General features: G+C 35.1%; 1 protein-coding gene across 1 annotated transcript in view; it reads left to right on the top strand.

Annotated features, from left to right (window-relative positions):
* Positions 1 to 14,921, top strand: part of CNTLN (centlein) — a 194,148-nt gene that overhangs the window by 162,589 nt on the left and 16,638 nt on the right. Inside the window, exons 20-23 of the mRNA XM_065745640.1 lie at positions 1,688 to 1,785; positions 3,522 to 3,648; positions 5,290 to 5,427; positions 5,763 to 5,948. Coding sequence (XP_065601712.1) covers positions 1,688 to 1,785; positions 3,522 to 3,648; positions 5,290 to 5,427; positions 5,763 to 5,948 — 549 coding nt within the window. The remainder of the gene's footprint in view (positions 1 to 1,687; positions 1,786 to 3,521; positions 3,649 to 5,289; positions 5,428 to 5,762; positions 5,949 to 14,921) is intronic.

Genomic DNA, 14,921 nt, shown 5'->3' with positions numbered 1-14,921 from the left:
TTATTGAGATTGATAGCCTTATTTTGACCTGATCATTAAAAAAAATAGATTGTTTTTAAAGTCTTTTTTAGCAGAAGAAATTCACAGAAATTGTTAGCTGTTGTTCCAGTCTAACCCTACTTAAAGGAGGTACAAAGTTACTCCTGTGAATGTCTGAAGGTGCAAGTAGCAAAAGGTTTTGCTACTGCTCAAAGTCTCAAAGTATATGATTTAGTTAATTCTTTTCTCAGAGCTAACTATGAGGTGTTTACGTTGTATGTATTGATTCCTTGTTATTTTGCCAATAAGAAGTGTTTTAGGTGTAGTTGATGAGTTTGGAAGCAAAATGCTGTAAGCAAATGTCTTTTGTCTCTGAGCCAGTGCAGGGAATACCGAAATGCGTATCTGACATGTAAACTGTAACTGGATGCTCTGCTTCATGCTAGTGAAGTTCAACCCCAACAAACAGGTCTTAAGGATATTCCATGATCATATGTTGTTTTCACAATTTTCTGGTAATACCTCACATTATAATAAAAGCAAACAGACTAGAAAAGTTATTAAGAACAATATTTTGCATCTAACTGTGCACACAAGAATATATATTCCACTGGTGGTGCACAGAGTTAGGTACGACATTCCCATTAATGTTAATAGGTGTTACAGTCTGCTCTGAGCAGAGAAATTCTCAAGAATCTTTGTTTATAAGATGTCTGATCTGCTCACTTATTGTTTATATACAATGAGTAAAGCGCTTCAGCACATTGGCTGAACCCGCAAAAAGGCATGCATATATTTTGTGCAAACACTTCACAGATATGTATCTCTTGGCAGCACCTCTTCAGAGTTCTGAAACCTTGACAAGCAGTATATTTGAGCTGCCATTTTCAGCAATGGCATTCAAAGCATATGGTCAGATTGCTAAGATGGCTACTCCAGTTATTTAATTTTTTTTTTCTGCAAAGTGATTTAATAATTCTGTATTTAAAACTTGGACTCTTAGGTAGATTATGTGTGTGTTTCTACGAAGGAGTTGAGGGGATTTTTGTTGTTTTGTTTGTTTGGCTGGTTGGTTGGTTTAGTTTTGGTTTTTGGCTTCCTACTATATAGAATGCAGAAAGGCAAAAACCACAAAATTCCCCTTTAGCATTGCATACACCTAAACATTGAGACTTTGCTTTTTCATTATAGAAAGACAGGATTTTTGTTTGTATGGCTGACAAGAAATGTTTTGTCTTCTATTCTGAGTTTTAAGGCACTCAATCTCAAATACACAGGATGGAAGGGGTTGTTGGAAACAGTTCTCTGTAGGCTTTTGTGGAGAAGAACCATGTAAAATTACAATTCAAATAAAAACCAGATTTTAATTCTTTTCTTTCCTGTTACATTTATAACTCTTTTTTGCTCTTTGTGAGAAAATTTGGTCCTGATGGTGCACTGAGCTTTTTTGATGAATATCTATTAATCAAACATTTTTGTACCAGGGAAGATTACTGGCTTTGAGAACGTTTTCCAATACATGTATTTTTGTTTAAGTGTTGCTAGAAAGTAAAAGTACTCCTTTTGTACAATGTAACTAATTCCAATTAGTGTTTAATAGTCTTATAATATGTGGAAGTTTACACAGCCCATTATTTCAAACAGATTTGCTGTTGACCGAGAAAATATTCAATCTGATTTATTTCCACTCTAATATTCTCCAACGCAGAATTCGAATATTGAAATCACTAAGCAATCAACGACCATTAAGTCACTGAAAAATGAAGTCCAGGAAAAAGACGAACGGGTTCAGGAACTCCAAGCTAAGTACGTTCACTTTTTTATCCATTGTGTTTGGTGCCACCCTGCGGCAGCTGTGCAGTCTGTACGGCAATGTCTGAGCGTTGGATTGCTCTTAAGATCTCTCAGACTATTACGGATTTGTGTGTGTATGTCTGTGTTTTCGTGGTTTGTTTCGTTTTTAAGAAACTCGAGAATTACATGGCAAAATTGCATGTAGTTTAAATAGTTATGTGATTAGCTAGCCTGCCGTTTCTGTGTTGCAATAAGAGTGCCTTAAATCAGAACGCAGACCCTTTTTTTTATCCTTGATGTAAGTCTAAACGAATTCCTCAGCACCGTTAAGTACCGTCTTTCAAATACTGTAAGTCTTTGCCTAGGGGCTAGGAGACATGTCAAGGTTCAGATGCTTAAAGAAGATTAACTACCCAGTCTTACATTCATAAAAGTTCAAAAGGACAGTTGTATTTCTTTCTATTTGAATTGATTAAGGTTTACCACTCGTTTTGAAATTCACATGTATTGGTTTGAAGTATGCATCTGAGATTTTTCTTCTGCCCACTTGCTTGGACTGATGTAATACAGTTCTTCAATTATATTGCTTTATAAATGTAACCTGTTAGTTTATCTGTGAATTTCTTGCCTGTTCCAAAGTTGAACTCCTCTAACCATTGTAATTCTTCTTGGGTTTTTTTTTGTTTGTTTGTTTGGTTGGTTGTTTTTTTTTTGTTTGTTTGTTTTCTAGAAAGAATGCAGTTTATGTATCTGAATTCTTCCATTTCAAATACAGAGGACTCTTAAAATGTTTGAATCATGTGTGGTGTATTTTTGATTTCCAAATAAAACTGATGTCTTCTAGCACAGTGTTTAAGCTTAATTTTAAAATAGAGTTACCACTGATTGTGTTTCCTTCATGTAATATATACTGCTTTTTCATAAACTTCAAGATTTAATCACTAAAATAACAATAACACTAATGTGAAATTGATGGAAAAAAATCTAATAGTTTCTTGACTTTTAATATGATACTGACATGTTACCAACAATATTTTATTCCTGAATATATTATCATTTTTGCTTTCAAAAATCCAAATGTCTGGATTTCCAGAACGTGAATGTTGCTTATGTTTGTACTGAACGTGTATGACAACTGCAGATGCATTGCATAAGACATAATATTCTCATTAAACAGAGGTCATCTTGTAGTACACGAGAGTTTCTTTATTTAAGTAATTTCTGAAAAGTACTGATGTTATTTCAATTTTTTTTGGACTTTAAGAATTGTCTTTGTATTAAAGCACAGCAATAGAGCTATTTTTTCTCGTATTTCTTTTATTACTGAGCTGCATGAAAGGAAAATTTCCCCCTTCGCTCTCTTTTTTTTTTTTTTAATAGAAGAATTTTGCACAAAATAATTTTCAAAAAATATCTCCTTCAAATATCAAAGTTTAATTCAAGTTCTTTGATTTTTAGTAATAGCTTAAAAACTATTATTATGACTTCAATTAATGCAAGTTAGAGCATAAACCACATCAAAAAGCAGATTACAAAATACATCACATATTTAAAAATCAGTTTATTGACATCTCTTTTTGCTTAAGAATAAGGTAAGTTGCAAGATTTGAATAAACTTTTATTAAAAAAAATGAGAACTATGGAATGGTAGTTTTTCTGTTGCATTTATGTTTCTTAATTGTTTAAAACAGTTGCATATCAATGATATTTTCTAACAGTGACATGCAGTGTGACATCTTTCCTTTTAGGATTTCTCGATTGGAGAGGGACCTTAGTATGAAAAGACATTTGATAGAAGACTTAAGGTCTCGTCTAAAAGCAAACCAAGAAAATGAGAAAGCCTGTAACAAAACATTAGAAAGTCTTGAGAGAAAGGTACTTCTTACTTGCTACCCATAATTTTAAGAAAACAAAGACCTAATATATTTGAAGATGTTTTAATCTGCAGTACACACAAAATCAATATATTGGTTTGAACAAACAACGTACAGTTAATTTAAACGTATAATTCCTTCTGCTTTAATTTGTATGAAATCAGTATATGGTGATAGTATAGTATACTATAGTATAGTGTATACTATATATACATAACATATACATATATAGTATATGATAGTTTGGGTAGATTTTGCACAACTTAATGTCTGATCATGAGGTAATTAAAATATGACATTCAAAACACTGAACTGCAAAGACATGCTATAATTAGCATGATTTTATTTTTTACAGATTAAGTTATTTAAAAAGAGTAGACCTGAAGCAAGGTTTGACATATGCTAATGAGGTCCTTGGACATCTCCTGGATGCAGTGTCTAAATGTTTTAATATGTTAATTTGTATTGTACTGGAGTACTACGAACAACTCACACTTACTAGCTTTTATCACTTAAAGTAATTCTATCTGAGTAGGTAAAGCTTAATTTCTATACTGGATTATTTCTACATCAAAATTCTAGGACAACTTCACTGAAGTGAGGAGAACTTTTATGTGTCTTGGTGTCTTTCCGTGTTATCCAAGCAATATATTGCAGTTTTGTGTTTAATTCTTGAAAAATATTGTAACATTTGGTGATCTCTGAGGTTATGTGGCATATGACCTCAAAATAGAAATGAACAGTTTACCGGTTTGCCTTTTGTTATCCTAGAATGCAGGTGCTTGCTGCATACCATAGGCACTACCTCTGCTTGAAGTCATTAAGCACTTTCAGCTCTAGAGAGAGCTACTCTCTTACCCTCCATGCCAAAGATGAGGTGCTATTAAGAAACACTCAGCCAGAGAATGAAAGCATAAGTAAGCAAGGGAGTTAAAGTGTGAAATGAGAGAAATACCTGGTTTTGTTTTCTGAAAAAATGATTTAGAATGGAAGGATGTATTTTAATCCTGTTTTTTAGTATTATAAATACTGCAATTTTCAGATTCCAGAGAATCAAATTCCATATATTACTTTGGTTATTCCATATGGAAAATCAGCTTCATATATTTTACATTAACTTCAGCAGAAGATCAAAGAAATTCCCTGTTACTCGATACTGCCTGGATGACTTTGTGATTAATACTGTCAGTGGAACATGAATGATATTCTAGGAGAGTTGGCCTCTTTCATTTTACCCAGAATCAGTGTTTGCGTTGTATAGCAAAATTATAACAATTATCTGAGATGCTGTGGCGACTCTTAGGTTGTCGACAGTTACTATTTCCTCAGCTAGGTTTTGATTGATGTAGTTTACCTGTGACTGAAGAAATGAGTACAAGCTGTGGTTTATTCCCTTTTACAGTCTCTATGACATCACAGCTCTGCAAACGAAGTTTCTTTACATTTAATACAAGGCTTTATGTAACAGGAATGTGTGTGGAAACTGCTAGGTGGTCAGCAATAGGCTTTGTAGAAGACTACACTTCAATAAAATAATAATATAATAAAATAATAAAAGCAGGGAGGTATGTTCCAGTATGAATAGGCTTGGATTTTGTTTTTATATTTTCTATCTTAATAGTCAAATCAAATTTTGTTTCAGGTAAAGTCACTGACTGAAGACTGTTCAAACAAAAAAACTTCAATTGACTCACTGAAACAAAGACTTAATGTAGCTACAGAGGAGAAGTCTCATTATGAGCAGATGTATCACAAGGCTAAAGATGAGCTGGAGAAGAAGGTATATTAGCTTTGTGCTGAGCTTACTGTGGAACTTTTTCATATCTCACTTTCAAATGAAAAGTTGAAAAGATCCTCATCTTAGACTTTTTAAATACATAAAGGAAAAAAAATATATAGAAATGTGTTTCACTGTTTTCATTTGTTCACTGAAATTTAGGTGCTGAAACATGGACTCACTGACTGCAAATAACTTATCTTTCCCCTTGAAAGTATCTTTTATGTGTTCTTTGCTGTTCATCATTTTGTGATAGGTTTGTTTGTTTGATTGTGAGCTACCATGCCTGACTGTCAGCTTTTATCACGTCACTTCAGTGTCCCTGTGATGTATTCCAGGTTCTCAAGCTGTCCAATCTAGAGAGCAAAGTGATTGAGACTGAATGTGCCATGACTGAACTCGAGTCTGCAGCATCCCAACAGCTACATGGATTAGCTAAACAAAGTGGGCAGGCTCTGGAAACTGTTCAAAAGAAGCTGCTGCTGGCCAATGACAAAATAGAAGAGTTCATTACTTTTGTAAAGGTTTGAATTTTTATTTCTTTCAAGTGTTCAGATACATAAAAGTATTCTTGAGTAGAAGTAAAAATGCTAAAGACCTGATCTTTGCTGCATTCTGTGATCTGAAACAATTTTTGAACCTCTTGCACTGGTTGGTTGTCAGCTATGAACTGGTCTAAATGGGAAGGACAGACTTGATGGCTCTAGATCTCTCCCCTAGACTTCTGTAGAATAACATCATTCATATTTGTAGCCCTTTTGTATATGGCTGCTGGTATACTTTTTTTTCCCTCAAAAAAAGTGTGTGGTTATATTGTAAATTGCTCTGCAGAACAGATTTGACAAGTACATTGGAGATTATAATTCATATCTGTTGATTGGTGTGAATTACATCATTTCCCACTATATATGCTATTGAAACTTTTTTTTCATGGGGAAAGATGGGCTTTCATCTAATACAGAATTCTATTAAAGGAGAAAGCAACCAGTTTTCTTTCCATAGCTACATGGTTATTTTTGGCTAAGTTTGGGAAAGCATAAATTGATGTAATGTATATTTGTTGTTTTAATAAAATGCCCTATGTTATTCACAACAGGGCCACAGTTCTCTCATCACTCGGGCTAATGTGAATTGTGGAGTGACTTCATTGAATAAAATGCAGAAGCAATTATTGAAAAAGGAGATAAGCAATTGTTTGTAATACAGATATTGTACATACTCCTGTAATTAAAAGTTTAACAAAAATTAGCAAATGAGGAAGCAGAAGTAGCAGTAATGACACAAATCACATATCAGCAGTATGATACTTCATTCTTTGATGAATGACAATATCTCTTTTATTAATCATAAGTATTAGCATTTGTATGATCATACCATACACACACAAAATACCAATATGTAGTTTCTCTTTACGTAATAATACTTAGCTACTAAATCTAAATACTTTTCTCCTGGATAAAAGAATATATATGCATGCATATTTCAAGTAACATTTTTGCTGACTACTGTTACTCTGCAGAAGGATTTTTTGAAAATAAAGATGCTGCATATAAGTGAAATATTGATGAATGGAGAGTTCCTTAGTAGACAGCTTTGTTTAGTTAAGTGCGAAATATTTATGGAAAAAATGCTCTCTGAAATCAAATTTTATTCACAGTATACCACTTTAAAATGTATAGTTGAAAAACCTTGGTATTTCAGTGGAATTTTATTATACTTTAAGTAACTCATCCTTAAATGCCTCTTACTACTTCATCTACCCCCACAGGAAAATCAAGATGGCATATTAAGAAGTAGCAGTGCTTCTTGCTACAGAAGCTCTTCCTTTGAAGACTGGTTGGCCTTGTTTCTGCTCTCTCCTTCCAAGCTGCTGTCAGTTTTCCCCTGGTTCTCCCTCTAGTCTCAGTACCTTAAATATTTTTTTCTGTATAGAAATCAAATTTAATCAAGTTTAAACTGTTTCTCTCTGAACCTATTTAACTTACTTATATGATCCTTTTACCTTTATCTGCCTCCAGCTTTGTTTTTCAAGCCTGACTGTTTTTGTGAGTCCAACTGTAGTCTCGATAATCACTTGGATTCTCCTCCACGAGAGAAAAAGACTGAATATACATAGGTCACTGTAAAGTAATGTCTCATTTATTTCCATGGAATTTGTTACAGATATAATAGCATAATAACACCATTTGATACAGGAAACTCTCAATCTACAAAGTGTTATTTATTAACATCACCACCACCAATAGCTCTGCATTTTTGCCAGCCACGTAAAAAACTTCACCAGTGGAGGTGCCCCACTGCTGTTGTCACCACTGCTGAAACACACCACCCACCAACTCACTGTGCTCACATGAATGTCTCTGCAGACATTCAGCATGCATCAGAGAATGTCAATGTGTGCAGTTTTTTTCTTTTTGGAGGAACTGAATTCCACACCATTGCTTCAGGCACACTTCTGTGTCAGGTGATATCTGTCACATTGCAACAAAATGTAATGGAATATTGGTGGGAAGGTTCAACCTGTACTGCCATACCACCAACATCCACTTCTGACAATGATGGCCAATGTAATAAATAAGAGGCATTATTTTCAGAGCAACCTTCATACTAATGTTAACAGTTAGGTGTGCAAGTGAGGTGAAGCTAAAGGCTTTGGTATTATGAAAAACTGAATTTAATTCTAATGGTAGAGGAAGCTGCATGAACAGAATTAGTAATTAGAAGGTTACCAGCAACCTGATAAAAATAAGATGTAGATTTTTTTAAAAGAGTCTTTTTTTTTCAGTCTCATGTAGGCTATAGCAAGCTATCTGACAGCTGTAGCAAAGAATGTGAAGAGAAAATAAAGCGTTTTCTTTACCAAAATGTATAGAGTCTCTACAAGAAAAGCAAATAAATAAACTTGATTTGTGAAGTGAGATAAGATCTTGTAACAGCCAAAACAAACACTGTGCGATGGTATTACATAATTTTAAACATTTCCTGCTTGTGTTTGTCTTGTTGTGCTAACTGCTTCATTCAGGAAGGCTTTTACTATTAAACAGAATGTGAAAAGAGGCATTTTTGAGTTGGGAGGGAGAGCAGGGGAGAGTGCTGTGACTGAATGAAAGGACACTTGCTTTTGGAGTGATTGATAACTCAGAATGACCGAATCTTGAATGCATTTGGATCAATGTGCAAAGTCACAAAACCTGAGGGAGACATTTCCATTAGGAGCTTGTTAAAAACCACTGGTTCGAATTAGGTATTTGATGAGTTGATCAGATATTTCTAATAAACAATAAAGTACTGCTGTTGGGAGCCCAGTTTGGGAACTTTGGCACCTAACCAAAGCTGCTAGATTATAAAATCTAGCAGTAGTCTCTAAAAATGTTGTACGATGCAATTACCAACAGACTGTTGCTGAATCAAATATGTGCTCAGTCATTCTTTGACATATTTTTCTTGGAGTGTGTTATGGATATCAGGTGTTTTGTCCTAAATTATGTCAGTGAGAACAAACTAGTCACCTGAAATACGTAGATGATATACCTAACTGTTGATTCAGGGTAGTGTATTCTCCAACTAGTTACAAGGAAAAGTTATGGTGAGAGAGTATGAAGAATTGTGCAGTGTAACAGTTTGTTAAGCAACCAAAAAACACAGTTCCATAATTAGAAGACAGCTTCTTATAAATGTTTCTGTATTTTATAAAAGAGAACCTAATATTTAGAAATAAAATGGCAGTGTAAAGAGAGGGGGATATGGATTGTAGGTGATAAGCTGAAAATACGAGCAGCAATAGGAGATAGAGGATGGAGAAGAGACTGAAGATGATCAAGATGGTTAGCCATGCCGAGGACTGAAGGGGAGAATTTTAAAATATGCTAGGAATAAGACTGATACTACAGGCTGTATATGACCTAGTATTAGACAGAGAAACTCTGTGACGGTTTAAAGACAGAAACCTTGTGTTTCAGTTCTGTACCTGAATAGCAGGCTGACGTTAAATGAAGATGATGAAACATGCTCAAGTCTAACATAACAAGTCTCTGCTGGTTACCATCAGCAGAGAATTGTAAACAATTTTAGTAAGAAGTTTTTTAAACTGGGAAATGTTATCTTATAACAGTGTTACAAGTCTGTTTTAGGAATTTGTTTCTTGTTAATCCTCATTTTGAATAAGAATTCAAAATAAATATGTATTCTAAAACTAACATGAGCATTGGAGTAATTTAAAAATGTTAATATAGAATCAACATTCAGAAAAGGCAGCCAGGATAGACATTTTTAGGTCAGTTAGTCTGACCTCATTTCTGGCTAAAATAATGAAAATCTGATATGAAATTCAATTATTAAAGTATTAAACCGTAGAGGCATAGTTATACTTCTTAGAATGGCTTCATGTGAAATAACTTACATTGAAAAACCTGCTTTCTTTCCTTGATGGAAAAGCAAGTCAGTTGATAAACATTACTGTTCATTTTAATGTACTGTTTATTAAGATATCTGACCGACCTAGCACTCTGAGGTGTTTGGATGAAAAATTTACACTATGCGAAGTCAATAATATGTTAAATAGATTAAAAATTGCCTGAGTGGTTGAATTGAAAAGTAATTCATAAAATTTAGACGTTTCTAGAGTTCTGTGGAGAACAGAGCCAAACGTGATTATAAAACATTTTCACAGTTAGATATCAAATCCTGATAAAATCTATCAATGACATTTAAGATAAATAATAATGAAGGTAAGGCTGTAAGTATGATGTAGTCTAGACCTCGTGAAATGTATTTTTATTACAGAATAATACAAGCCACCTATAAAAAGCTGCTAGTCACCCTGAGAGGATTTTAGATTCTTTTTGTAAAGCCACATCTTTCCATCCCATCGAGCATCTATCAGCACCATAAATTCTCTTTGTACCATTCAGTTTCTACAGTATACCATTGTTCAATATTTTCTATATCGTGTATTGCAGTAGGGGATCCTCAGGTGGATCTTACAACCTATGTGCAGCACAGCGATCAGAGCAAAATGTTCTTTGTTGTCTTTGTAGTGCCTGCAACTACATACGCAGAAAAAAGCTGCTGGATAAAAAGTTAAAAATCTGTTGTTAGACTACTTCTATGGGTGCTCACTGAAAGCAGGATTTACTGTACTATTTTGAAGAGTCCAAATAGTTTGAAACAGTCCAAAATCTTCCCTAATTGTTTTCCTTCATTATTGTGTGCTTTATCTATTTATTTATTTATTTAACTCAATGTTTTACTACATAGAGGCTGCCAAGCCAAAGATTCTTCCTGAAAGAGCAAGTCTTAGTAAGACTCAAATATTGTGTCCTATTCAACTCCACATTATCAAAACCCCTTTATTACAAAAAAAAAAAAAAAAAAAAAAAAAAAAAAAAGAAGAAAATATGTTAGTCTGCATTGGTGACATCTGCATGAGCATCTCCGAACTTCTCTGACCTTGAGGAAGATGATCCAAAATTCTGATAAGGCACCTATAGTCACTATTGCTGTAATAAATAGGTGATGGTGGCCAAATGCTTTAAAGTCAGCTTAGTGTATTTCTCACTTCCATAATGCCTCTGTGATTTGGGAGGCGTGTGCCCTCCATTGAGGATACCCACAGAAGCACAGTTCACATCTGGTCTGTTCTGGCATTGTTCTTGATAGGTCTCCAATATAACCATCTGATTAAATTGGCTGCCAAAATCAAGACCCACAGCAGTTTACTTGGCAAGCTTAGTGGACATACTTGGAGATCTAATTCTCACTCTCCTAAGACATCTGCCCTCATTTCTGCTGCTCATAGCAGGCCTTAAGCTAGATGCATTTCTCCTTTACAGTCACGTGCAGCCATACGTGTCTGAAACCGCCTTCTACCTCTGCTTGGTTGAGTCAGCTCACCTATCTCAGTCTACGTTAATCTCTCTTACCTTTCTGCGGTTTACCTTTATTTTGGCATCAATTTTTCCATGGCATATTTTCTCACTGCTGTCCTGGGATATGGTTTAATATACATTTGAGTACAACGTTATTTGTTAACTGCAGTAGTCAACTGTTAACACTTCTGTTAAAAACTTCCACCTGTGGATGACTCTTACTGCTTATTTCTGCCCCAAAGAAATGCCCTCCCTTGACACATCGTGAATACTGCATGGGTTAACTGTGATCTCTCTCGGGAAAACAGCAATTTAACTTTTGAAAACCCAAAGCACCAGCTTTAGTGCACCCCACATCAGGCTGAAAAAGGACAGCTTTAGGTGTCTGCTTTACATGACAATAAAGATGTTGAGGCTGCCTTTTTCAGCTGAGGTTCTAATTGAAAATGTCATGTGAAACTAGAATCCTGTTAGAAATAATGGACCTAATTAATGACTTGCTTCTTTCTTGTTAAAAAATCCAGCCATTTGGCAAATTCCTATTATTTACAATCATCATCATTTTCTCCTCAACTGTTCTGTGCTGGGAGAGAGCATGGCAAGGAAACACGTTCTTCCCAGAATGGCCATGTTTAGCTTGTTTCCTATTTGTTCTTTATCTCAAAAAGAGAAAGGAGAGAGGAAAGGAAATAGAGATGATACGTATTTTTCATTCAGATGTTCAAATATTTGGAAAATGTTCTGTGGTTTTTTGATCAGACTCTTTCCAACAAGAGAGCAGCGCAAGTACACTGCTTCTGACTGTATCTCCAACTACAAAGTCAGTTCTTTTGACAGAAGTTAGTCCTTGCAGCAGACTCTCAGAATTCTCTAGTTGCAGTGCAACAGTAAGAAATATTCTTCACAGGACATTTCCACCAGGGGCTGTATTCTCAAAATCCATTGGTTCGGTTTCCCTGGCAGTATTATTGCTCTAACATGGTCACAGGGTGTGCAGAAGTGGTTTTTATAGAGGTACCTAAATCAGACGCAGATGCTGTTTGAGCCTTGATGCTTTGTTTCTTCATTCAAAAATGCTAAGCATTATTGGTAAACGTCAAATTTTATCATTGGAAGAAACTGACTATATTTTCATTAAAATAGAGCTAGAATTCTCTGAACAGATGGAAATTGGTTTATTTTGAATAGTTCACACAATTGTACATGAAAACTGCAAAGTTGGAAGTGTCATACCAAAGGTTTCTACAGTGGTTCACTGGGACATTTTGCAAATGACAGCAAACAATATAATGTTCATAAATCAACATTGTCGGTTTTGCTTTGAACATGGACGCCTTTCACATGACTTCAAGTTGCTAGAAAATGTTCCACACTGGGAACCTTTAGCAGTGAAAATGTAAGTATAATTCATTTATTACTCTTCAAACTGTCAACGCTTTACCTAAAAAAGTATACCCAGGGTGATTATTTCGTACTGTCTGGAGTAAACAATGAGTCTGCCAATCTGTGTCCAGGCAAAATCAGCATAATATATGGTTGCAGAAAAGCATTCTACTTTGATGAGAACTAGTCTTCTTATCTACAGAATACACACCTTTAAGAGAAAGTGTCTTGACATGCAGAACAAAACCGAAAAATCTCACCCTTGAAAAAACAGGCACTTATTTTTCTTTATGCATGCTGTTTTAGGGGAAAAAAAGAAAACAAAAAATAAATAAATAAAAAGGAGAACCACAGCTTTTATTATGAAATACCAACCTTTCTTGGTTCTGCAAAGAAATTGGTGATAAATTAAGCTAATCTCCATCAGGGTTACTCTGCATCTGGGATTTAGGCAAATTGAATCAGGGGCCTGAATAGTGACAGTGAATATCTATTAGACTGTAAACAGAATAATAGGCTCTGTGAATTTTAATGAATGAAGTGAATGGCTGAACTCTTGTAGTTTACAGAAGGCATATGGGAAGTGATGCATACAGTTTGCCAGGAACAGAATATGATGTGGATGTCTTAATAGGTAGAAACTTGATTACTAAAAATGAAGAATAAATTGAAAGATTTTAGGAAGGTTTTCCATACACTTCTTTTTCTTTACTACTTAGCTTTAAAAGGATACTATTTCCCTTTGCTTTCCATGATTGCGATAGAGAAGGATGATAACAGATATGGCTTAAAATATTTTGCTCAGTATATTTTCAGATACCCCTCTGTCTTAACAGCTTAGCGAAATTGGTTAAATGATCCAACCAATGTAACTGTGCATGTATGTCTCATGAAAAGTTTAGGTGCATGTCTGATTCACATGGGTAGTTTTGTTGATATTTGTGCCAGTTTCATTCTTGTTATGGTGCCTGAGAAGCATCCTCACAGACCATGACCTATTAATACTAGTCACTGGGTGACCAGATCCAACAGACTAAAACAAACAGGGGACTATTTTCAGCAACCTGCAAATATCTTCCTATTCTATCTCAGGGGAAAAAAAAAAATTCTTTTACAAGTTTAGGAGAGAACAAGGCTCCAGCAGGCTCAGCTGGGAGCTACTTGGAGACCTCTGCAGTGTAATCTCTGGAAGGATATAGATGCATATATAGCTCTTTTAAATTTGGAGAGACTGCTTTCTAAAATCTGATATTCAGCTCTGTGTCTAATTTTGAGATACTGAAAGAAGTCTATTTTAAAGGTAGAGAGATAGAAACAATGATTTTTGTAACTGGAAAATTTAGGGGATACATAGGTGCAAGGCTCTGAACTTGAACTGATAGGGAAACTTACTGAGATAACAACAGGAAAAACAGGAAAACTTGAAAAGGTGTTCAGTCATGATTGATCTAACAGTTCATGTAGAAATGATTGTTTGATGTATGTTGATCAGATTACTGTGAGAGAAAGAGAGAAATTGGAATGAAAAGAAACCATCAACAGACAGAACCCTGTGAAGTCTTCAGTAATGTAGAAAGGTGAGAATTGAGGGAGTTCCCTAAAATGCCGTTGAAAGGGCAACCAGAGAGGTCAGAAGAGCTCAAGGGGATGGAATAGTAAAAAGCAGTGACAGTATTTTAAGAAAACGCAGCTCATAGGAGACCAATTGACACTAGGAATGTCTTACAGAGTATAAGATATGCTCGAGCTGACCTCTTAAATTAGATTTCAAATATGTTTGTTTCAGCAGTGCAGTGGTCTTACGTGGGGCACTTGCTTTAGAGTCCTTATGCTTTGTTTTTGTCTGCACAGAAAGACAGCATAAGTTCAGACATCGAACTAAGTATTGGGAAAATGTTGGTGTTTTTCACATCTTGGTCACTGACCCTCAGTGTGACCTTTGAAGGGCTGCTTCACCTTGGTCCTTCTTGGCCTGCCCTCAATATTCTTTGTTTGCCCTGGCTAGTAAAACTGTGATGTCTTTATCTGTCCTGACCGATCAGGTAATAAGTTCTCTGGGATCGCAGCCATCTTTTACAACGTGTGCAAAGCTCCAAGCTCTGTCAGCACCATTTTTTTTTTCTCACTGTGTAAATAACTGTAATATATGACATTTTAAAGAAATGATGTTTGTTTTGCTAGCACCTGTGTAAATTAGAGACTAGTCTGTTGAAAACAAAGAATGTACAGCCGGCAAAAGGAGTCATG

The sequence above is a fragment of the Cyrtonyx montezumae genome, unplaced genomic scaffold (assembly GCF_038088225.1).
Source record: "Cyrtonyx montezumae isolate F1298 unplaced genomic scaffold, pur_monq_1.0 scaffold_36, whole genome shotgun sequence".
Taxonomy (NCBI): Eukaryota; Metazoa; Chordata; class Aves; order Galliformes; family Odontophoridae; genus Cyrtonyx; species Cyrtonyx montezumae.
The sequence above is the reverse complement of the archived record's forward strand: the minus strand, read 5'-3'. Positions and strand labels throughout refer to the sequence as shown.